This window comes from Neophocaena asiaeorientalis, unplaced genomic scaffold (genome assembly GCF_003031525.2).
Source record: "Neophocaena asiaeorientalis asiaeorientalis breed wild unplaced genomic scaffold, Neophocaena_asiaeorientalis_V1.1 scaffold92, whole genome shotgun sequence".
In the NCBI taxonomy this organism is placed as follows: domain Eukaryota; kingdom Metazoa; phylum Chordata; class Mammalia; order Artiodactyla; family Phocoenidae; genus Neophocaena; species Neophocaena asiaeorientalis.
This window is the reverse complement of record NW_020174057.1, coordinates 3,204,775-3,230,982: the sequence shown is the minus strand read 5'-3', so window position 1 is coordinate 3,230,982 and position 26,208 is coordinate 3,204,775. Positions and strand designations below refer to the sequence as shown.

Genomic DNA, 26,208 nt, shown 5'->3' with positions numbered 1-26,208 from the left:
TTATAAAGATTTTCTAATAGTTTGTAGAACTCAGGAAAAATGGTAAAAGACATATTTCTTTATTTTCTAGACTGGATTAAATGTAGTGAAATTCCATTTTCTTAGCTCTGGCACCAAGAATAAAATTGAAGTTCAAATTATACCAACGAGTCTTGGCAAACACAGAAAACCATGAGATTAAGTCACTGTATAACATGTAGATGACCTGGAAAATGTTTTTGCCCTTGGGACAGTAGGTATTTAAACTAACTGATAGTGGTCAAACTTGTTTTTCCCATTCAAGTTTGATATATTCCAAGAAGTCAGTGATTAAATCATATAGTTTGTCCCCACCGATTTTAGTAACTTTAATGTCTAGAATTTAATGTTTAAAATTGTAGAAATTTTAACGCTTCTCTAAAATATTTGTATTGGAGTCATGAAAGTTGGATTTTGCAACTTCAGTGTTTACTATAAAACCTTTCAGCATAAATTTGATACTTCCCATCAAGTATGACTACTAGCCATGGATTAGAACAATAAAAAATTATTGAATGAGGCTCTTTCACTTGTGAGTATGGAAGAAATATAATTTCTGAGACCTGTCTTCTACCTTGGGAGAAGATAGAATACAAGTGGAATTGGTTGGGTCTTAGATAACCCATCCAAAGCAGCCCAGAGCCCGAAGAGCCACAGGATTAGACACAGCCATATTTTTTTAGAGGTTATAGGGGATCAAGGTGGGGAATCCAAGGTCGTTCAAAAGCACAAAGAGCAGAAATCCAGAGTCTGGACTTGGTAAAAACTGTAATGGAGTAGGCAGACTGGAGCCAAGGAAAGAGAGGGCTGGGGGTGCTCTGAAAACCAGAGTGACTCTTTCTTTTAGTGACCTTCGAGCACAGATGTGTGAGCTGGTCTTCCTGGATTACCAGTACAGGCATGCTGTGTAAAAAAATGAGGAATTAAGACATATATCTACACATAAGCTGTTTATTCCTATCCTATATAAATAGGACACTCTCTCTAGATGGTTTCAATTTTATTAACAGGATAGGACTGAGAACCTAGTGTTTTTGTCTTTCAAGAAAATGAATACGAAGTAAGGAAATATATATTTACTACCTAAAATGTTTTCTGAATTTGATACAATGCTGTGTGTAATCTTTAGAGCGGAGCATATCATCTCTTCAGTATCTAGGTTCTAAACAGGCTATGGCCCCATAATTTGGAAACAAAATTAAAAAAAAAAACTTTTAAGAGCTCATTGTCGCCCATGGCTCTTTTCCAAATTCCATCCTGGAACTGGGTTGGTTCACAAAACTCAGAAAGTTATTTTATTTATAAATTCATTAAAGTTGCCATTTTTATCCATCATTCACTCATTTCTGTTACAAGTTCGTGAGAGGAGTGGAAAATACAGGAAATAGCTGATTTACTTAAATTATTAAAGAAGTTTTGTCATGAAGGGATGGAAGATGTTATCCTGATTGGCCAGTATAAGTATTTAGTTCCTTTGGAGAGGTAACATCATGCCATTGTTATAGATTTGTTTGATTTTACTATGTCCTGAAATTATGCGTCTCCCCTTTACTCTAACACTGCTCCTACTCAGTTTCCTAGGAGGCCAGTGAGACTAGGTGTTGGTGTGTGACAGTATTTTGGACCGCTCTGCATTGTATCTTATCAGCATAGCTCTTTGCTAATACATTTCCAGTCCCTGGTCACCTGTGAGTAAACCAATGTTATTGAACAGCCGAACACCATGAATACTTGAATGCTTCTCCTGGTTTGCTCTAAAGAACCTCCACATCAGACTGACCATGTTCCTAGGAGGGTCTGGGAAGCTAGACTGTACTAGCTCATCTCAAGCCCAAAATCTTTGGGAAACCTTCTTTTTTAAAAAAAAAAATTTAATTTTTTGGCTACGTTGGGTCTTCGTTGTTGTGCGCAGGCTTTCTCTAATTGCAGCGATTGGGGGCTACTCTTCCTTGCGGTGTGTGGGCTTCTCCATAACATTCTTGTTGTGGAGCATGGGCCTCAGGCGTGCGGGCTTCAGTAGTTGTGGCAGGTGGGCTCAGGAGTTGTGGCTCGCAGGCTCTAGAGCGCAGGCTCAGTAGTTGTGGTGCACGAGCTCAGTTGCTCTGCGGCATGTGGGATCTTCCTGGACCAGGTATCAAACCTGTGTCCCCCGCATTGGCAGGCGGACTCTTAACCACTGCACCACCAGGGAAGTCCTGTGAAACCTTCTTTTTATCTTAAACATGTTTTAACTTCCATTCTGTACTATATGCATTTTAATTCTTAAAAAATTTTAAATTAAAAAAATTGAAATATAGTTGATTTACAATGTTGTGTTAGTTCAGGTGTAAAGCAAAGTGATTCAGTTTTATATATATACAAAACTTTTTCAGATTCTTTTCCATTATAGGTTTTTATAAGATGTTGAATATAGTTTCCTATGCTATACAGTAGGTCCTTGTTGTTTATTTTATAGATAGTAGTGTATATCTGTTGATCCCAAACCCCTAATTTATCACCCCCCACTCCCTTTCCCCTTTGGTAACCATAAGTTTGTTTTCTATGTCTGTGAGTCTGTTTCTGTTTTGTAAATAATTTCATTTGTATCATTTTTTTAGATTCCACATACAAGTGATAGCATATGATATTTGTCTGACTTACCTCACTTAGTATGATAATCTCTAGGTCCATCCATGTTGCCACAAATGGCAATATTGCAATATTTCATTCTCTTTTTATGGCTGAGTAATACTCCACTGTGTATATGTACCACATCTTCTTTATCCATTCATCTGTTGATGGACACTTAGGTTGCTTCTGTGTCTTGGCTTTTGTAAATAGTGTCTTGGCTGTTGTAAATGCTACTATGAACGTTGGGGTGCGTGTATCTTTTTGAATTAGAGTTTTCGTCTTTTCTGGGGGTATGCCCAGGAGTGGGATTACTGGATCATATGGTAGCTCTGTTTTTAGTTTCTTAAGGAACCTCCATACTGTTCTCCATAGTGGCTGCACCAATTTACATTTCCACCAACAGTGTAGGAGGGTTCCCTTTTTCTCCACGCCCTCTCCAGCATTTGTTATTTGTAGACTTTTGATGATGGCTGCATTTTTTAACTATAAAAAATGCTTATCACTGAATAGTGTCAGCCCTCCAGGAAAATGCACCATGTTTATCCTGTTGCCTTGCATACTGCTTGTGCCCCAGGGAGTGATTCTGCTTCAGTTTGAGGAACATGGATATACTGGAAAGCATACTGGGTCAGGGATGGAGATATTTTGAGTTCTTAGCCCCATCTTTGCCATAAATTAGCTGCGTGACCTTGGGAAACTCATTTAAAGCAATCTGTCTTCATTTTCCTTTATCTTAATTCAGGGGAGGTGAGCAGTAAGACTGGATAATCACGAAGTCCCTTCCTTCTGTCATTCTGAAATGACATAGAATCTGGAATGCCAGACCCATTACTCTGTAGGGTCTGAGTGGTTGCGTTGTAAACTGTGAGGTCCAGTTTGTACAACTGGCTGCCCTTACCTCTTTACTATTCATAATCGCAGTAAATATTTTTCATTATTGAATGAATAAAGAATGAGTGGGTATCTTGGCATAGCTGGTTTACACATTCCTTTTCCCCTTTTCTATCTTGAGGGAAATATGAATTAAATCCATAACCCTCCCTTGGCAAATAAAGACATGGGCATAAGGTTTCCATGAATTTAGCCTGCTTTCATATTCAGCAGTCTCATCTCTTCCCCTCAACTTGTGTCCTTTCTGAACGAAATCTAGTCACTTCTACAAGTAGCAGCCAAAGAAATATTCTCTTATAACCTCTACTAACAGCTAAAAAGTTATATACGTTTTCAATAAATTTTTAAAGAGATGACAATTACAATTAGCAAAGGGTGATGCTTCTAGGCTCATCCAAATTGCTATGTAAAGCACACTCCCTAAATTAACCAGATTGTATTATCCATGAGAACAAGCATCACTGTGCTTCTTAGGCTTCTTAAGCTATTTCTCCAGGCTGTACCTAATTGTGCTCTCTTGAAGCAGGACATTCTGTGCCACGTTTGAAGGCTGGATGACTGACGTAGCTAGAATTGCTGAAAGGAGGAGAGGGGAAGAGAAAGAATTGATACACTTTAAGAATAGGGAATTTCACTAGGCTCTTTGCAGCATACAATATGGCCGATATGTGTATTATTATGTGGAAAATATTATTCTCTACCTTCTAGTCGGTGGGATGGTCTCCATATCATGCTTCAAGGTCCTACTAAGTAAGTGACTAAGCTAAGTAAGCCCAACAGTGAACATAGGCTGGCCGTGGCCTCTGCTCTCCCCAGCCGTCCCTGCCTGTCACTCCTCCCCGACACCTACAACTGTATGTTGTGATGATCAGTTAACTGAAGTGCAGGTGTATCTGGATTTCTGCCCTGCGTGAAAATTAGGAGTATCTCAGATCATACCTCAAGAGTGCAATGCAAAACTCCCCTGTCTTGAGTTAAAAATATAAAAGCATTTTTAAGTCACTAAATCTCTTAGTTAGCTTACAGGTATGAGTCTGTGATTGTCATCTTAGTTGTTTCTGGCAAAAAAACTTACAAGGGGCAGCCAGTGACTTTTCCCCTCAGCCTCCCATCCTAACCAGCTGCTGGTGTTCTAGATCTTTGAAAGAAGCCCTGAATTCAGAAACCTGATGCTGAGGCTTTTGGTTACAATACTGATATACTGAAAGTGTTTTTATGGGGTGTTAATGCAGAGTTTAATGTCTTTGCCTACAGCTAGAGTTGTACTGTATTGAGATATTGAGGCAGGGCTCCTGTAATACCTGCCCTCTGCCTATTCACAGGGCTTGTAGCCTCTTCCTGGAGCTGTGGCCGAGGAGGGGGAGAGGATGACTCTGGTGTAGGGGAGGGGAAAAGTTACAAGGCTTGTGCAATAGCATATTTCCCTGGTGTCTGGCTTTAGACTCAGGACAGGGACATTAACACATAGAGTAGAGATTGGCTACATACACTTAACACCATTGAAGGACCCTGACCTGGCTGATGTTTGGTTTGCTTGGAGATGCAGCATTGTAGCAAGACCACCACCTTTAAAGCCAGATCAACCCAAACCTGAGTCCCGGCCTTAGTCATTACTCTTCTGTGTGACTTTGGGCAAATTATTTAACCTCTTGGAATCTCAATTTTCTCATCTAACAGGTATAAAATACATATATTGAAGGGTAGTTAAAAGATTAAGCAATAGGAAGCAAAATAGAACAGCCACTTTGGGAGACAGTTTGGCAGTATCTTAAAAAGCTAAACATAATCTTACCACATGATCCAGAAGCCCTGCTCCTAGGTATTTGCTTAAATAGTTGAAAACTTATGTCCACACAGAAACCTGCCCACAAATGCATAGAGTAGCTTTATTCATATTTGCCAAAATTGGAAGCAACCCAGATGCCCTTTGATAATTCAAAGGATAAACTATGGTATATCCATGTGATGGAATATTATTCAGTAATAAAACAAAATGAACTATCAAATCATGAAAAGACATGGAGAAAGCTTAAATGCATATTGCTAAGTGGAGGAAGCCAGTCTGAAAAGGATATACACTGTGTAATTCCAACTATGTGACATACTGGAAAAGGCAAAACTTTATAGAGACCATTAAAAGATCGGTGGTTGCCAGGGGTTTGGGCTGAGGGCCTGAGGGGCTGAGGGATGAATACATGAAGCACAGGGGATTTTCAGAACTGTGAAACTATTCTGTCTGATGTAATGGTGGACACATGGCATATATGTTTATCAAAATCCTTGGAATGTACAATACAAAGCCTGAACCCTAGTGTAAACTATGGACTTAAAGTTTTTTTAAAGAAAGGCACAAGGCAATGTATGTAAACTAACAACCTACTAATTAGTACATACTAGACTCTAAAGATTTTATTATTTTTATCCTTACTCTAAGTTCCAATAATGTCATTTAGACATAGTTTCTGTTTGTGTTAGATGTATCAGTTTTAATTAAAAGTGATATTATTATTATTTAAAAATCTAGCTGTTTACCAAATGAGAATTAGCTTTCCTTTATAACCATTTCCTCCTCTGCTGTCTATCCTATGCAAACTTAATAACTTGTTGCCAAATCCAAGGAAAGCAACCTCTGGCTCAGGCATGAGTTTTATTTCAGTCCGTGATTTACAGTTGGTATAAAATTTGGGTCTGGAGTTGGTTAGTTATAATGCAATTGCAATACAAGGCATCTTGAGTTGATTTTTGCCATATCCTGTATTGTTATGTAAAATGCTAACTTTCATCAGGAATTGTTTCAATACAATATCCTTACTTGTCCTAGATGCAGTTTCTCCCCTTTTGTGTAAGTTTTTTTGTATGGTTCAAATTAGTGTGGGAAGAATAGGCAGGAAATATAAATTTAAGTGACACATGTTAAATCATAAAAGAATTACATCACAAAGCATTAAAATGGTGCACAGAGAACTTTGCCAACATCTGATAGAGCAGCGGGGATTGTATAATTAAATAAGAACTAACACCTATTCTATAACTGGAAATCGAATGTGTTGGAATCCCTTTCCTTTTTTCACTAGATGCTAGGAGTCCAACCATGCAAAAATGTCCAAATTGGCCAAATCCCACAGAACTTGAATCCAGCGCGACCCTGCAGAAGTTGTCAAGCGTATGCAATAAATAGTCTTTGGGCTTTTACAAAGCACTGAAAATTAAATGTGACTTTTATGTCCTTATCCTCTACCTCTTGCTTGGCAGCTTTTCTTGGCTCATTTCAGAGACATGGAATTACAAGCAATTAGGGGAAGTTGGGAGAGATACTTCTCTCTTTCCTTTTCTTTTCTTTTTCCTTCATGTATCTGTGCCTAAATACCTCCTCTCACATTCACGTTATCCACTCCTGTTAGAGAAATCTGAAAGACCAGTTTCATTGGTTTCTTTTGTTCCATCCCTGTAACTGTTTTAGGTTGAGGTCTCTGGCTCATGTACTGGGGCCTGTATGACAGATTATCTCAAAACCAAGGGGACCTCAGTGGTACAAATGCCAGCAACAAGGGACACTTGCTGGCGTGGTGTGGGCTTGGCCTGGGTTCTGTGTATATTGGCGAACCACTGGCCTGAAGAAGGGCATGGAGCTGAACCCGGGAAGGGGGCAGAATGAGCTTCGAGCTCCCCAAGAAAGGGGAAGAATATATGTTTGAAAAAAAAAAAAGATGATTCTGGGGAATCTGAGAGCAGGTTGGAGTCCAAGGCAAGCCAGAACCACTTTTTACCCCACCTGCTGAGGGTGTCACAGAGAAGAAGTTGACCTGGAGCCAGAGAATATTGCCTGCAGACCAAATGGTCAAATTGAGGGGCGTAGACAGGTAGGGGGAAGCAAGGGCAGTAGTCAAGCTGGCTGTCAGAGCCTGCTGCTCATGCACGGTTTCTCCACTGCCTGCCGATTCCCTGCTGGGGCAATGCCAGGCACAAAGTACAGACCATACTTCGGTGCTGGCTGTAGACGTATTGTTTTCATTCAAACAGGATCTGGTTTCCTGGTGTGAGCAGATTTCCCCACTGAGTACATACTCTCTGCTGTGAGGAAGGCCAGGAGATCCTCTGAGGACCTGGATGGCATCCCCATTCCGAAATAAGCAGTTGAGGGGTCGAGGGAGAAGGAGAGGAGCTGACTTCACCTTCTGTTCATATATAAAGTTTTGAATGAAATGGGCAGAATGCACACTCCCCCCAAAGTGAACGAGATTCAAGTGGGGTTACCCAGTAGGACTGCAGTTTGACTGCGGTTTAACTTGTTTGAAGGATCTAAATATTTACTCTCATCATAAATCCTAGAATCACACGTAAGCAGCAATGACGGAGGCTCTGAAAGTAAACACTGCCGCTGGAGATGTTATACAAGTGTTGCAACTAGTACAGCTTCTGCTGTGACATCCTAGAAACTTTTGAATATGTAGAGGAAATGAGCCTGAAACAAGGACCTGGCAGCCGGGAGCCCTGGCCTCTCCAGCTCAGCCTGCCTCTGACTCTCTGAGCCTCCAGGCTTCTTTTGTCCAGTGAGAATGCAGGCAAAGCATCTCAGAAGACAAGTCTTTTTTATAACTTGAAACGTGGCAGAACCAACAGTGATCAGCCACATAAATTGTGAAACCTAAGTTCACGATTCCCTTCGTTCTGTCATAGTGTATATACACACAACTTTCTTGAAAATAGACCATCAAAACTTAACATTACTATATCTGTGCCCCTACATTTTATTCAAATTATGCTAGTAATTAAAAAGTTTAGCCTATCAGAGGTTCTCTACAGAGGTTGGCCTCACCCCCTCGGGTGCTTTTAGAATCCTGTGGGAGTGTTTTTAGATGTCACAGTGGCTAGGGGTGGGGTGCTAGTGACATTTGATGGGCAGGGGCAGAGCTGCTATATAATACTCTGGAGAGTTCTGCAAAGAGAAGAATTGTCCCACAACCTGCATGGTTTTCATATGTTCTGTCAGATATTCAAAGAATCCAACTTTGTTTTACAAATAAATGTATACACTGAATTTTCCAGGAATAGGTATAAAAAGAGGTAAGATTGTACTCTCTTTTGCTCAGAACTTTATGGAGGTATTCATCGTTTCAGAAAAATCAGATCACCAATAGCAAACACTAAAGACGTTTGAGTCACCAAAACAACACACCTGTAAAGTCTGCATTGTAGCTGTCACATTCATGGTGATTCTATAGGTGTGTGAATCTGAGGCTTCATTGTACTTTAGAGCAGTCATACAGAGTATTTATATATTGAAATACATATTATTTTATAGAAGTTATTTTCTTTTCATTTCTCCTGTGTATTACAATTTGCACATTAATTTAAAAATATGTGTATAGGTAGGTTATATTATTTTATACTGGATTAGTAAATACAGTACTATAAAATGTTATAAAAATGCATTGTAATTGATTGGATTGAAAACCACTGGGCCATAGGATCCTAAGGTCCCTTTTAGCTTTAAAATTCTGTTAACCTATCAGATTATTTGGTCTGATGCCTTCATTTTTACAGGTGAGTAAACTGAAGCCCACTAAGTCTTTCATGCATTGCTTTCAACAAATATCTATTGACTGCCTCCTAGAGGTGTGGGTACAGAGCTGGGTGCTGTGGACAAAAGCGTGATCCCTGTCTTTGAGGGGCCTTCAGCTTGGCAGCCAAGATGAGATATATGCCAAAAAATAAAAAATAGAAAATCCCAGAGCTGGTTAGTAGCTCAGCTGCATCTAGAACCCACCATTGCTTTGAAGACTGGTTCATTTTCTGTGCCTGGTGCTCCAGGGGCCTGAGGTGGGAGCCTGGCATTCTGAGGCCAGGAATGTTTCTGGCTGTAATCATTGGAGACGGGTGGGCTGGGAGGAGTATACCACCAGCCAAAAGAACATGATTTTAGTTTACTTTCTACTTTTTTTCCCCCGGAGTAACAAAAGCCTAGGAGTGGCTAGTTAGCGTCCCACCGTTATCACTGCTCACTCATGTGAAGGGTAAGGACTGACCATGAGGATGGCAGTGGTGAGAGGGAAAAGAGTACAGAAAGCTGGTTCCACAGCCGTGTCATCTAATGGAAATATCAAAATAATGCAAGCCACAATGTGAACCACATATGTAATTTACATTTTCTAGTAGTTACATTTTAAAAAGTAGAAAGAACATGTGAAATTAGTCTGAATGATTTGTTTAACCCAATATATCCAAAGTACTATTATCATTTCAACATGAAAGGAATAGCAAACAATTATTAATGAGGTATTTTACACTTTTTTTCCACACTATGTCTTCACATCAGGTGTGAACTTCACACTTACAGCACACTTCAATTTGTATGAGGCTCATTTTAAGTGCTCAACAGTCACATGTGGCTAGTGGCGACCATATTGGACAGTACAACTCTAGTGAAATGGCTTCCAGCCCTTCTTCTGCCTCCACCCAGTTCCCCTATCTAGGCACTCCCATCGGAACTTCTCTCATTACATGCAGTGACTCCTAATCTAGAGGACACCCCCATCCCTGTGAAATGACAATGGATGGAGAATGGGGGTAGAGGAGGTGGCTTACCATTACCCACCCACTCTCTGAACAAGAGTGAAAGGCTTTGAAAATACAGGAGGTTCCCACTGAGTGTTACTTGCACAGTTTAGTGTTCTGGAGTGACAGCTCCAGAAGGGAGGACTGATCTGGAATGAGAGATCTGAATTTGGAGAAGTGGTTAAGTGGCCAAGAGGTGGCCAGGAATTCGAGGGCTCAGTACTATAGAATGTTACAATAGAATTCCACAAATTTACTATTTTTTAAAGTAATTCCTTTTTCTTCTCTTTATATTTTCATCTTTTCATTTAGCTCCTTTATGGAAAGCACATACAAAGGGTGTTGGGCCAGATGATTTCCCAAGGACATTCTCTGTCCATGTTACTGTCTCCTAGTTTGGAAGGCAGTCCATCAGAACCTTGGACCTGGTCCTTCAAGGGACTGCAGCTTCTGGCCAGGTCTCCCTGACAGTGGCTCTGAGGTATTTGAGATGTGTTTTCAAAATGCCTGGGAGCCAAAGCAATCTACAGATTCAATGCAATCCCTATCAAACTACCAGTGGCATTTTTCACAGAACTAGAACAAAAAATTTCACAATTTGTATGGAAACACAAAAGACCCCGAATAGCCAAAGCAGTATTGAGAAAGAAAAACAGAGCTGTAGGAATCAGACTCCCTGACTTCAGACTGTACTACAAAGCTACAGTAATCAAAACAGCTTGGTACTGGCATAAAAACAGAAATATAGATCAATGGAACAGGATAGAAAGCCCAGAGATAAACCCATGCACATATGGTCACCTTATGTTTGATAAAGGAGGCAAGAATACACAATGGAGAAAAGACAGCCTCTTCAATAAGTGGTGCTGCGAAAACTGGACAGCTACATGTAAAAGAATGAAATTAGAACACTCCCTAACACCATACACAAAAATAAACTCAAAATGGATTAAAGACCTAAATGTAAGGCCAGAAATTATCAAACTCTTAGAGGAAAACATAGAACACTCTATGACATAAATCACAGCAAGATCCTTTTTGACCCACCTCCTAGAGAAATGGAAATAAAAACAAAAATAAACAAATGGGACCTAATGAAAGTTAAAAGCTTCTGCACAGCAAAGGAAACCATAAACAAGACATTGGTGGGAATGTAAATTGATACAGCCACTATGGAGAACAGTATGGAGGTTCCTTAAAAAACTACAAATAGAACTACCATATGACCCAGCAATCCCACTACTGGGCATATACCCTGAGAAAACCATAATTCAAAAAGAGTCATGTACCAAAATGTTCATTGCAGCTCTGTTTACAATAGCCAGGACATGGAAGCAACCTAAATGTCCATCGACAGATGAATGGATAAGGAAGATGTGGCACATATATACAATGGAATATTACTCAGCCATAAAAAAGAAATGAAATTGAGTTATTTGTAGTGAGGTGAATGGACCTAGAGTCTGTCATACAGAGTGAAGTAAGTCAGAAAGAGAAAAATAAATATCGTATGCTAACACATATGTATGGAATCAAAAAAAAAAAAAAGGTTCTGAAGAACCTAGGGGCAGGACAAGAATAAAGACGCAGACGTAGAGAATGGACTTGAGCACATGGGGAGGGGGAAGGTAAGCTGGGACAAAGTGAGAGAGTGGCATGGACATATATACACTACCAAATGTAAAATTGATAGCTAGTGGGAAGCAGCCACATAGCACAGGGAGATCAGCTCGGTGCTTTGTGACCACCTAGAGGGGTGGGATCGGGAGGATGGGAGGGAGACGCAAGAGAGAGGGGATATGGGGATACATGTATATGTATGGCTGATTCACTTTGTTATAAAGCAGAAACTAACACACCATTGTAAAGCAATTATACTCCAATAAAGATGTTAAAAAAAAAAAGCCTGGGAGCCATGTCCAGGGGTGTGTGTGTGGTGGGGGGAGGGGGAGGGCAGAGAATGTGGAACCTGGCTGGGCAAAGTGCTTTTCACCCTGCTGACTCAGTAGGATGACCATTTGAAGTAGATCCTAGAGTTATCCTCATTTTCTACAAGAGGAAACAGAGGCAGAAGAGGTTAAGTAACTTGCTCCAGGTCCCAGTAGCTATCATCATTCCATTCTTGACGGTTGGCTGGCAGAATTTTCTTTCTTGGCAGCAAACTGCCTACCCCTTCTTATCCGTCTTTCTTTTCCATGGCATCCTCTCCTCCATACCTCCCTCACCCCTTCACCACAGACGTGTTTCAGGTAAGGAGCACCTCATCATAAAACAAGTTGGGGGCTTGGCTTGTCATCCACTCTCTGTGGCCCTCAGACTGGTGTTCCACTTGGTGGCTCAGATTCCTTATTCAGGAGGCTCAATCTGGGGACATGTGACATTCACCTTACATCAGGTCTGTTCAGCCAATCAGGGGTCCAGTTTGCCTGTCGTCTCCTGGGATCCAGACCAGGGAGCTGCTGCTGTCACCTTAGCCTTTCATAGGAAGAAAAGCTGCTTCCCAAGACCAGAATGGGGCTTTGTGGCCACTCAGCAGACCTTGCAGGTGGGCAATGCCTTGCCAGGAGGCCCCCATCCAGGTCTGTTCCTCAGCTTTGCCGACCAAGGGATTCTCGGACCAGGCGGAGCAACCTGGGAAAGGGGATGGAGAAACTGATTCATGAGAACCAGTCTTAGAGACTGGTGTACAAATCACAATACCCATTCGTTAATGTGTTGAAAACATGTTTTCCTAAGAGGACACAAATATTCATGTTTGCAGGTTAGTACGTTTTTCACCCTACGGAAAACCTTGTGTGAGGCGCCAGACTTTTATCAGAAGGTTGTGTTAACACACCTGGAATCAGAACTAGGAGAGTTAGATTATTATTAAAAAATTAAGTATTTGTAGTTGAAGAGGACATGATACAAAAGGGCACCTAATGAAAAAGGTCAGCCTCGCTCCTAGGCTTCCTCCAACCCTCTCTCCTTAGCCCCTTCCCCAGAGGCAACCCTTATTAATAATGAACTTCTTCCACAAGTTGGATTGTCTGGGGCCTCCATTTCCTGAGCAGAGATGTACCTGCTGCACAGGCCAGGTGACTTATGTCTTCTGACTAGGATGCCCTCCTGGACCAGTTTTTGCTTGACAGATTAGAGGGTGGGAGGTGGGGAGATACTGAGCAGTGAGATGACAGAGGCCAGTTGCGAGGAGAGGCATGCAGGGATCTGCTGAATTAAAAAGATCTGCATTCTCTAGAGGGCAAGATACAAAGGAGGGGTGTAGGGTGAGCCAGGAGCTACCCAGTGACAGTAGAAAAGTGTGTTCCCAGGTGCCTGGCTGGGAGCAGATGGTGAGTATTCCCTGACCCTTCCTAGGCCCTGGGGAACAGAATGGGAAGGAAAACCAGAGAGTAAGAGGTAAGGGGGGCCTCTGCCCCACTGTCTTGAAGGGGCAGCACCCGCCCCAGAACAATACCCCAAAGAGACAGAGCAGGATCAAAAACACTGTGAAGGGCTTCCCTGGTGGCGCAGTGGTTGAGAGTCTGCCTGCTGTTGCAGGGGACACGGGTTCATGCCCCGGTCCGGGAGGATCCCACATGCCACGGAGCGGCTGGGCCCGTGAGCCATGGCCGCTGAGCCTGTGCGTCCGGAGCCTGTGCTCCGCAACAGGAGAGGCCACAGCAGTGAGAGGCCCACGTACCGCAAAAAAACAAAACACTGTGAAAGGTGGCCCGGCCCCAGAGTAGCCATGCCATACAAGGTCAGTCGTATCATGTGGTGCAGCCAAGTAAGGTGCCTTCCAGCTTCAGTGCTGTGACCTGGAGACAGCGCTGGAGAAGGTCTGCAGCAAGATGGAACAATGTGCCAATTCATTATGTTGGCATTTCTAGCCACAGAACAAGGCCTTGACCCTTAATTAGGGTTGTGACAGATAGAAGTGTATTCCCAGCGGACTCCTGTTATTCACGCGAGCAGGCCTGTTACCCCTGCCTGGTTTGTCCCTGTCCATGTATGAGTGCTTGCTCTGTGTGTGCGCTCTTGGCAGCTTTGTAAAGGATTCAGAAGGAATAAACACAGGGCCTGCTTCCTGCCCTTTGTCCAGAAAAGAAGACTCATTCATACATACGGTCCAAGCCAGCAAACTTTGGTGGTTCAAGAGCAGGAAAATAGCTAATCAGGGAGTGGGGTGTCTAGAAACCAGTTCATGTGAGGAAAATACAGCTAATGAGAGATCTAGAATCCAGTTCAAGTGAGGAACCAGGGGTAGTGACTGTGGAAGAGGGAGACTAAAGCCATGAACATCATCATCTCAGATGTTTGAAGAGATGGTGAATATAGTGTGTGGTGGTTCAAAGCCAGATTGCCTGAATTCAGATTCTGGTTAAGGCACTTACAACCTTTGTGACCTTGGACAAGTAACTTCACCTCTCTGTGCCTCAGTTTCCTCATTTAAGAAAGTGAGGATAATATGATACTGGGTTGGCCCAAAAGTTTGTTTAGGTTTTTCTGTAACATCTTACGGAAAAACCCAAACAAACTTTTGGGCCAACCCAATACCTGTCTCATAGGGCTGTTGTGAGAATTGAGCAGGTTAATACATGGTGAGCACTCGTAACAGTACCTGACAAATTGAGCTCTATATAAGTATTTGCTACTGTACATAAGAAGGTAGGGAGCGGATAGTGGGTTGTACCAGATAGCCGAAGTAGAATCGGATGGAAAATCTACCTGAATATATAGATTAACTTATTATTAGAGTTACCCAGTAAGGGACTTGGAAAAATAATGAGCAAAGACAATGCTAGAGTTTGAATGGATTTATTCTCCAGCCCAGAGCCATGTGAGTTCTGCATATCTAGTCATCTTGACGTTTCCACTTGGATATCTTCCAGCCATCTCACCTTTAACATGTTTAAAACTCACCTGTGGATCCTGCTTCCACATGCTCCTCCCTCAGCCTTCTCCATTTCAGTGTCAGCAGTGGCACTACCAGCCACCCAGTCACCCAAGATAGAAACTTGACAGTCAGTCATCTTTGACTGTCATCTTTGACAGTCAGTCATCTTTGACAAAGTAGCTCCCTCTACTTTGTCCCCAGATTTAATCAATCACCCAAAGATATCCATTCTACCTCTTCAATATCTTTGGAGTCCATCTACTTTTCTCCATAGCCACTGCCTCTATTCTAGTCCAAAGAATCATCATCTCTCCCTTGTAGTAACTTTCTAACTGGCCTTCTTGTCTTACCTGTGCCCCAAGGCCAGAAAGCCTACAGGGCACCTTGGTGCAGAAAAGTACACTGCCCATATGAGGAGATGCAGCCCTGGGCCAGGCCTTTGTGAGCAGACTGCGGCCAGATTTCACCCCTCACTTGTCTACCTAGCTGGCACCCTTGTGCTTCAACACCTGCTCAACCATGTGCAGTGGCCCTTCCTTCCAGTTGAGTCTTCCAACAGCAGTTGGAGTGATTTTATTAAAATGTAAATTGGATCATGCCACACTTCTCTCCAGTATCAACCCATCCCCAGTCATTCATGGCTTTCTATTGCCCTTGAGCTCTGAATCAGATCTGAGATTCATCCTGTCATCTGCAGTGAAATATTAATATCCATCGTATTAATAGCCATTAATCAGGTAGGAGATCTTGCTGCAAAAACTAGCTCTGGGGTGGATTGTGGAACATTAGCCCTTAAAGAGAATGGAGAGACACTCCACCTAGTGCAGAGGCCGTAGACTGAACACCTAGGGGCTGTAGCCTGCCTGCAGACACATTTTGTTTGGCTCACACAACATTAAACAATTTTTTAAAATCAGTTGACACTATTTCAAATTGAGATTTCACTTGAAGTATAGATTCTTGGCTTCTCCTGAAAGATTAGAAGATGCGGAGATGATGGACCCTCCTCCTCCCAAGGTGACAGTCGGCTGGTGTTGAGCGGCAGCTGCTCCCCTCAGCTGGGGCATGCGCACTCTGGTTCTCCCCAGCTCCCACGGCTCCATAGTTTATGCTTTATTTCACGCATGCTATCTGTGAGGCCCTGGTGGACATCTGCCTTGGCAGCCTCTAAGCGCGCACAACCCCTTCGCTTTATGCGGGGGGAAGCTGAGGCTAGACAGGTGGCACGTCGGTCTCCAGATCTTGTACTGGATCATGAACCATCTCATGGCTTCTGCTCTCTCTACTGAATTACAGCTGCCTCTCAGTTACTGACGGAAGGGAAACACACCGTACAACTTGGTTAATTATTCTTCCTGCTTTGATTGCTAGACGACACGCCCTTTAGTTATCTTGCTTATATCTGTGACCACATGAAAATTAGAACATTTGGTCTAGAGGATTGAGATGGCATTCTGTGACTATCACTGACTCGGCATGAGAGTCTAGCCCAAATAAGAGAAAAGGAGAAATGGGGAGGATTGGAAATGACAGGAAAAATAAAATCTGGACATCTTTTGAGAAGGGCACAGTCTCTTCCTTGTGATATTACAGAAAGCGGGGAGCCAGCTGGGTTGTCACCTTTTCAGGGATGTAGAAATCGAGATGCAGATGGCAATGAGTCAGGGGCGGGGAAAAGACTGGAGAGCAAATCTTGGCCTCAGTGCCCCATACTACACTGTCACACCCTGAGAATGATCATGGACAGATCGATCACTGCAAAAAAGGGAAATTTGCAATTTACCTTGGCAAACAATGACTTTGGTCAATCAAGAGGAGTGGGAATGAAGCACAGCCCCAGAGCCTTGAGTCAGATGGAAATTATCTTCCTGTGTTCACTAGAGAAGGCGACCAAATCATGCCGTAGGGAAGTTAGCTGCCAGGTCCTCCTGGATACTGCATCCTCTTTGTACCACAGTGAGTCAATGCCATGAAGCCGAGAGACTGCTCCAAGTCATGAACGACTCGAGACTCCATCCTCTGGCAACTCTGGGCTCCTTCTTCTTAAGCTGTAGAAAGGCAGGCTGTTTATGAGGAGAGAAAGGAGTTACAAGATGGGTTCCCAAAGGCAAGGCATGGGAAGGAGTTGGTGTTACATGAATTCCCCTTGGGGTCTGTGTCTCTATTGTATTATTCTCTTTTTTGTTTTGCTTTGGAGTCTAAAAATGTTTAATGGTACCTAGTATCATTAAATAGTACTTTAAAAAATCTGTATTCAAATGTATCTAAGAACTTCTGCATATATTAACACTCTCATGATTAAGCCAATGTAATTAGAATATTTTATCAGTAAGAAAATTTTCCTTTAGACGTAGATGTGGAAATCAAATTCTCTCTTTCAAATCTCTGACTCATCGCTCAACAATGGAAATCAGATTTATGATTTCATAGATTGTCTCTCCTTACAACAGCAGACTAATGAACACGGTGATATATGCAAATGAAATGTACTCATTGAAGAAGAGGCTCACATTGTTGATTTCATTTCTAGAACCCCCTGGGCTTTTATCCGTTTTCCCCCCTTGAAGAATATACTAAAAGAGTGAGTAAAGGATCAATAACTGGCATCATCCCCCTCTACTCCCTCCCCTTAGACAAAAGTAATTTTCAAAACTCAGACTAAAATTACTTCTACTAATGGCATATCTCATAATTGGTTGGATCAACAGGCATATTCAATAGAAAGCTTTTCTCCATTTCTTTTAAAGAGTTTTCTGCCACCAAGTTCTTTCAGCTAAAGAATATTCGTTTGTTATAATACCTCTTTAGTTCAGGCATTTACTTTGTTCATCTGAAGTGTGAATCCATTGCTATTCTCGTCTTTGTCTGACTTTGTCTTTTTAAAAGCGAGGTCTTTTTCCTTGCCTGTGGTTCACACAGAAGTGGAGACATGATTGTGTTGAAAGTGCAGGGAGAGTCTAGAAGTAGCTAATGGAGGTGGGTGTGGAGTGGGGAATTGTTCGGAGGGGAAAGAAGTAGGGTTGTTGGAATGGAGTGGTGCAAAGAGACTGAGCTGTAAGGGAGTCCCAGCATAAAAACCCAGCTGCTCAAGTCTGGGAAATTAGCAACAGCAGAGAGTCCGTAGTCACAGCAGCTTGGGCGCAACTGCTCTCGGCAGTAAAATGCTGAGTTATGGAGAACAGTGACTCACGCTGACAAAATAATGAAATCGATGGCTTTTCCCCAGTGAATGGAAATTTGCTTTTTCCCATGTTCCAAAACACTGGCTCCAGTTTGGTGCATGTCGTGTTTTCATTTGTAATATTATGCATTGATGGTTCCTGAAAACTCTCCTGGAGTCTGTGAGTTTTGATTCAGGCTCTATGGCGGCCTTGTCCCCACCTCTGGCCGCTGTTATGACACACCCCGGCTCTCATTTTCAGTGTCTCGGCATACTTTCCAAGGCTTCCAGTAATTGATTGTGCAAAACACAAAACCAAAAGCAGATGGGACATATGTAGATAAGCTGTTTTGTTTTCCATCCCTGTAATTTCCTAGGTTTGATAGCACTTCAATTTTCTAACCGTAAAAGCTACTTCTGTGCTCTTTGGAACACACATACACACACAGTGCTGCGAGTAAGTAGTCTAAAAGAGTATTACATGTGTCTTCCTGTTGTTTTTGTTGTTGTTGTTTCTTTCTTTCTTTCTTTTTTAAAGAAGTACCTTGCTGCTAGAGAAGGAAATTCAAAAAAAAAAACGACTTTGTGTTTGTTAGAGTTCAGTTTACTTAATGGAACTTTGTGTTAACACAGAAGAATATTTTAGAATGACATATCATAGCTGAAGCTAAAACCTAGGCTTCTGCTGAGCAGTATTCATTTACCAGAATTTTAGATGCTGGTTCTGGGGTCTGCATCTCCTGTACTGGGGGAGAATGGCTCTTCTGTCCCCAGAATGTGACTGGGCAGCAGGAAGTAAAAGCTGCCACTAGACAAAGCAGAGCATGTTGTGGGGAGAGAGCATGTTAAAGTAGGTGTCCCTTTGGACCCATCCATCTTTTTGTCAATTAAATGCTCATGTTTTCTTTTCAGTGAGATAGACATTAGAGGCGTGGATTTACAAGGGCTTTAAGTCCATCATGAACATAAATTTTTGTTGTTGGTATTATTTATTAAAGTGCACCTACCCCCAAATTTCAGTCTGTAAAGTGAATAAATTCTTCTCTTCAGGCAACCTCCTTACACATTGGCTCCAGCCTCAACCATTTAGTAGGTATCTCTGAGTATCTGCACAGTTTGGGAACTACATTAAACCAGCACAGAATTGTTGCCCAGTAATCCTCTCTCTCTCCTAAGGGATTTGTTGACACTCATCTAATCAGACAGAGAAAAGAGAGTGTAGAGAAACTCACAGGAAGAGCACAGACTCTGGGGCCAGACAGACCTGAGTTTGAAACCAAACTGTCACTTCTTCGGCTGAGTGATTTGAGCCAAGTCATTCATCTTATCCTAATAGTAATGCCCTCTTTACAAAAAGGATATGATGATAATACCTATCTTATGGTTATGGCTTTAAGAGTAAAAGTGTTTCCTTTGTCTTCCCTTCTTCTTTCAGAATGACACAGGATGGAACACACTTAAATGAGAACTCTCTGAAACCAAACAGGGCTGTGTTTGAGACTATTTATAAGCATGGAGCAGGGCATTTGTCATATTAGTAATACAGTGAGAAGGAAATGACTTATCTTGCTTGTCTTCTCTGTTATCCATCCAGTAGCTAGGCAGAGAAACGTAGGGGCTGGTTAAGGAACAGCGGCAGGAGGCCAAGAAAGCCCCTTCCGTGTGCCCTTTCTCAGCCCCTCCCTGGTGGTCAGAGGGCCACCGCACCAAGGAGGGGTCAACAGGATGTCCCATGCATGACCTTTCAGGCCCTTCACTGCACAGACCCCACCCACACAGGAGGGCGGGCATGGGAGCCATCCCACATGTCCCCTCTCTCCCTCCTCCTCATATCTGCCTGATGGAATTGTTTTTCCCATGTGTAAAAGTACAGTTCCTTTCAAATGAACAGAAAGTGAGGCGAGTACATCCCGAGAATCCAACAAGTATTTACAGAGCGCTGTGCTTTTATTCATTTTCTGTTCGGCCTGCAGAGTGCATAAATGGGAGGGCTAAACCGTCTTCAGGAAAATGTGAAAGCCAGGAACTTACTAACAGGCTTGACACCTGTCTCCGTGAGGAACTTCTGAAGCCAGAGATAGTCTTTGTAACCGAAGTCCATCTGTTGCACAGATTTTTTAATTCAGATATTCTTCCTTCTCGAGCCAAGGCTGAGAAAGCAGCCAGTTTTGCGGAAAGATCTCTTTAGTAAGAAACGAATAAAACTATCAGTGCTAAATAAAATAGACCGCTGTGAAACTTGGGTTAAATCCCACAGGGAAGAGTATGTGAGATTAACTGCATTATATAACAAGACTTCCTTTAATAGCTGGCATGGTTCTTTTTGTTGTTCCAAAAGGGAGAGGCAGCCAAGGCCGGGACCAGAGCACATGATATTATTTTAAAGTACTGCAGCCTCTGGAATTTTTCCTCAGAGAGATGTCAGGAATCAGAGTTGTACTATGATTTTTGGTTACTTCAAATGTTTAACACTTTTTACAGTTTCAAAGCTACATCCTCTGCTTCTAGCAGCCTAGGGTGTGTTTCTGTTGCTTTTGAAACATCATTTTCAATTAGGAAGTTTTTAAATTATGCAAAAGGAGGTTTTAGCCTCCAGGGTGTTTGCGTGATTTTAAATGGATAAAAGGGATGAGGCCGTAAAGGCAGGGCCCCGTAGCCTTTTTTCTCAGCTGCTTGTGATGACCCAAAAGAGAGTGGGCAGCCGGAGAGAAAAGGATTTTCAAAGTGACAGCACATTTACTCAGCAAACATTACTGGGCCAGATCTTCCTCAGACCTCAGAGGGCTCACCTTCAAGTACAGTTGACAAGCAAGCGCTTAGGTGGAGCCACACGAAGCTGCCATTTTTTAGATCAGAAATGGTAGAATGTTGGTAGTGTCAGACTGGCTCAGCTTAATAGTTAAATGAAAACTATACACAGTCATAAAGATTGCACTGGGGCCAGCATATGGTGCTATGGGAAAGTCTAGGAAAGAGGACCTAACACAGTGACATGGGGTCAGGGGACAAGAACGGGACAGCACAACTGAGTGTTGTTTTTTTTTGTTTGATTTTGTTATTTGTTTTGTTTTTTTTGAGAAACAAAACACTTTATTGAGGTATCATTGGCATGCAGTAAAATGCACATATTCTTGGTGTACACGTTTTGACATATCTACACCATGAAATCTTCACCGCAATCAAATAATGAACATATCTATCGCCCCCAAAGCTTCCTCATACCCCTTTGTAATTCGTTCCTCCTGGCACCCCTACCCTGGCAAACACTGATGTGCTGTCCTTATACATTCATTTCATTGCCTAGAATTTTATACAAATGGAGTTATATAGTGCTCCTTTTTGTCTGGCTTCTCTCACCCTGCATAGTTATTTTTAGATTCATTCATGTTGAAGTGGGCATCAATATTTCATTTTTTTAAAATTACAGAACAGTATTTCAATGTACAGATATACCACAATTTGTTTTTCCATTCACCTGTTGATGGACACCTATGTTGTTGGCCATTACAAATAAAGCTGCTCTGACCATTCATGTACAAGTCTCTGTATAGACATAGGCTTTCTTTACTCCTTGGTATTCACATACAAGTGGAATGGCTGGAATGTATGGGAGGTGTATGTTTAACTTCTTAAGGGACTGCCAAACCGTTTTCCAAAGTCCCATTTTACTTTCCGACCAGCACTGTATGAGCATTCCAGTTCCTCCACATCCGCACCAACATTGTATGATTGGTCTTCTTAATTTTTACCACTTAATAGGTGTGTAGTGGTATCTCATTCTGGTTTTGATTTGCACTTCTCTAATGACAAATGATGTTGGGCATTTTTTCAGGTGTTCATTTGCCATCTGTATATCTTGTTAACTGAAATATATGTTCAAGTCTTTGCCCATTTCTAAACTGAGTTGTTTTCTTGTTAAGCTTAGAGAATTCTCTGTATATACTATATACAAGTCCTTTATAAGATATGTTGAAACTGCAGAAATGTGTCTGGGGGCGGGGGGCTCCAAGGAGCTCTGGTTCTTTATGCCTCAGGGCAGAAAGAATTCAGTGAGAGGCAAAGTGATAGATAAGAAGTGATTTATTAGAACAGGATGCTTGTGAGCTTTACAAGTGGGTGGGTAAGAGGGTGCTGCCCCAAGAACCTAGTGGGCTACAGTTTTATAATCAAAGGACAAGTGGGGAGGGGGAGAAGACCACCTTCTTCCTCATTCTTGAGTAGACGTCAAGCTTCCACCATCAGTTCCTCCTCCACGTCAGGCGGGGGAGTTTTCTTGTCCCTTCATGGTCAAGCCAGGACTGTCATGGTGCAATGGAAATGAGCAAAAAGGCAGTAACATATACTAAAATATGGTAAATCATCTCAGGTTTCAGTATGATGTCACCTTTTCCTTATACTTTTGTTTTTACTGTGTGCAGAGGAGTATGTCCTAGGAATCATTAACTTAATGACCTCACTGGGCAGGATGTGGGTCTCATTCCACCATGGTTTTATTGTTTTGGGGCATGTCTCATGCCTCTGTTGCATGGTTTTATTGCTAAGCAAGCCTGCTTGGTTTTGTGGTTAAGCAAACCTGCATTCTTGAGTGATCAGTGACTCACAGGGATCTCCCATACTTTTTTCTTTACTTACGATCCATTGATGGGATTAACTATCTAGTCACCTATTTTGTCCCTTTACTCTGTCCCTATCAATATGATTTGCATGTATTTTCTTCCAGTCTGTAGTTTGTCTTTTCATCCTCTTAACAGTGTCTTTCAAAGAGCAGAAGTTTTGCATTTTGACAACATCCACTTTATTAATTTGTTCCTATATGGATCATGCTTTGGGTGTTGTTTCTAAGAAAACCTTATCTAAGCCAAGGTTGCGAATGTTTTTTTTTTTTTTTTTTTGCCTATGTTTTCTTCTGGAAGTTATACAGTTTTAGGTTTTTCATTTGGGTCTATGATCAGTTTTGAGTTAATTTTTGTATATGGGATGAGGTGTGGATTGAACTTCTCTTTATTGTTGTGCATATAGATAGCCAGTTGTGGCTGCATCATTTGTTGGGAAGACTGTCCTTTCTCCAGTGAATTGCTTTTGTACCTTTGTTGAAAATCAGTTGTCCATAAAGGTATAGATCCATTTCTGGACTTCAGTCTGTTCCATTGAGCTATTTGTCTATCATTTTACTAATAGCACACTCTCTTCATTTCTTTAGTTTTAGAATAAGTCTTGTAATCAACACAGTGCTAAACAAAATTACAGTTGCATACATTAGTAAAACATAATTCAGCATCCTTAGTTTGGTGTAAGTGTGACACATTTTCTTGCTTCCCTATGTAGTATAATTTCTCCAACTTTGTTCTTTCTCAGAATTATTTTGGCCCTCACATCTCCTTATAAGTTTTAGACTCAGTTTGTCAATTTCTGTTTTTAAAATATGCTGGGATTTTGATTGAGAATTTTTTTTTTTTTTTTTTTTTTTTTTGCGGTACGCGGGCCTCTCACTGCTGTGGCCTCTCCCATTGCAGAGCACAGGCTCCGGACGCGCAGGCTCAGCGGCCATGGCTCACGGGCCCAGCCGCTCCGTGGCATGTGGGATCTTCCCGGACCGGGGCACGAACCCATGTCCCCTGCATCGGCAGGCGGACTCTCAACCACTGCGCCACCAAGGAAGCCCGAGAATAATTTTGATTAAGAGTTTTAGGGCTTTCATGAGGATGTGCCCATGGGAGGAAGGCATTCAAACACCACTTTTATATCTGAACAACTGGAAGTTTGAGACCAGTACAGCATTTAAAAGGTTTTCCACAGCCTTTCTTCCAAGTTTATTGAAAACCCACCTGTGCAAAATGGTGTTATTCAATGGCAACGGATACAAGGAAAAGTAAAATGTTCTGATTTTGGTCCTTATTTCCTATGATTCTGCCTTTTTTTTCATCTCTTCCCAGAGAGAGAGAAAGAGAATAAAGACAGTTCTCTCGAGCAGCCTTTCACCCCTGCGAAAAGATCACAGATACGTGGATGTCTGTGCTTTCTTGAGTGGGAGGGGTCCTTTTTGCTATGCTCTCTTTCTTCCCCCAGACGGCTGGAGGCTCATTCACTCCACATGCTTTTCTCGCATTGCTTAGTACAAGAGTCACGAATCACACACCTTTAGGACCTGTGAGAGGTCCTGGACATGGGAAAGCAGCCCGGCACCTGGCCTTTCATGTGTGCCGTGGAGAGAGTGGAGATTCGGAGGTGTCCAGCCTGAGGATGACGCTGGTGAACTGACAAGCAAAGCCGCAAATCTAGAATTTTGTGAAATCTCCATATTTTCAAATGCTGTCTCTGTAGTTTTTTGCACTGCACAGGCCAAATGAAACACATATGTGGGCCAAATTCAGTCCATTGGCTCCCAGTGTGCAGCCTCTGATGGATGGGCTCTTTTATTTGCTTTCAGGGTCAGCTCCCTAAAGGATTTATTTCAACAATTGCTTAATGAGTGCTTATGATGCTCCAGGAAGTGCTCGGTGCCCAAGAAATCGATCAGGGGTGAGAAGCCCCTCTCACCCCTGAGCTTGAGGGACTCCTGCTCCGACGTGAAGCTCAGGTGTGGCACAGAGAGGCATTCCAGCACTACCTCCTATTTTCTCCTAAATCTGCCCCTTTCCCATATCCTCACTGTCACTCATGTCCGGCTTTAAAGAAGGACATGGTTGATTGTGCTTGGAGGAGTCCTGGAAGGCTTCTCAGAGGAGATGACATGTGAGCCCATTATTGAATGGGAGAGTAGTAATAAGCCAGCAGAATGTACACTAGAACAATGTTGCTACATGTTAGTGGAACACGAATTTAGTGGTTGCTGATCAGGATTAGAGTAAAATAAAATAGGATAACATATAGTAAAGGTAAGGATTTGTTGTTTTGTTAAACTTTTCTTTCAGTTTCACACACACATACATGCACATGCTTCTAATACATCTATGTTTGTAAAAGAAATTGGTTAAAAAACATAGAATAACATAGTCTGGAAAATTTTTCATTTTGGGAGGAATGTTAAAAAGGAGATTAAAAGAATATTTATTAACTATGATCTTGTATTATTTCTGAGATCCCTTCATAAATGTGCCCCCAAATTGTTAACTTCAGCTGCTCATTTGCAGCTGTAAGCAGGCACTGAATCCCTGCTGGGATAGGCATCTGTAGGTCACTGTCTTCAGAGCTCCACGGCCAATTAATTGTGAGAGTGAGAAAGTAACTTTAATTGCTTTCATTTTATATTTTCATTGGTGAAATTAATGAGTTGGTTTAGACAGATAGCCGTAAAGCCCTAAGTTGCATGGAGGTGCTTTAGACAGACTGCAGACAGTTTACATAAATAGCTAAATTTGCCCAGTGCTGAATGATTAGCACTAAAAGGTAGCCGGTACGTAATACACTTCAATTAATATTTGCTAAATGAATGTGTCTGTCCTCAGAGTGCCCTTGCATTTTATTGATATTAGGCATATTCAAATTAGTTGGTAAAAATTGTTACTGAAGTCACACTTTAGGTACAAAATTTGAAATAATGCAAATCCTAGAAAATTTAAATTTTGCCAAGAATCACAAAATTCCAAAGCCAAGTGGAATTCTCTGCGGTGCTTAAGCTCTTGCTACAAGACAGTGCTCCTGTGCTTTGCCAGGTTAGTCTCCCATTATGTGAGTTCTTCTGAATGCATCCCCTGTATAAAATGCAACTGCTCCATATGTTTTTAAACTAAAGTCTTAAAAGTTATTTCTTGGCAGCTGTGATGTACCAGATATGTGCTAGGTCCTTGCTATGAACAAGACAGACACAGTTTCCACCTCGCTAGAGCTCATAGTTCACCGTGGTAGATGCCAAATGCTTGCTTTCATACTGAGTTCATATGCGCTTACACGTTAATGTCTTTGGGCAGACCTTCATTCAGGCTTTGCCTGCTTCTCTGTCCCAATAATATGCAGTCAGGTCATTGATTTGGAAGGGGTCAGTCTGACTATTGCTGTGAGACTGTCATCTCCCTCTTCCTGATTCCAAAGTTACGTACAGTATTTGGAACTAACATTGTGTCAGTTTTTCTTTTTTTTTTTTTTTTTTTTTTTTTTT

At 41.9% G+C, this 26,208-nt stretch overlaps 1 protein-coding gene across 3 annotated transcripts in view; it reads left to right on the top strand.

Moving 5' to 3' along the window:
- The window catches only part of CRADD (CARD and death domain containing adaptor protein), a 181,145-nt gene that overhangs the window by 132,266 nt on the left and 22,671 nt on the right, over positions 1 to 26,208 (top strand). Inside the window, exon 3 of one of the 3 annotated variants that reach the window (XM_024754420.1) lies at positions 10,387 to 10,609. The exons of the other annotated variants lie outside the window; for them this stretch is intronic. Coding sequence (XP_024610188.1) covers positions 10,387 to 10,469 — 83 coding nt within the window. The 3' untranslated portion in view covers positions 10,470 to 10,609. Of the gene's footprint in view, positions 1 to 10,386; positions 10,610 to 26,208 lie in introns of those variants that run through there. 3 annotated transcript variants of the gene reach the window in all.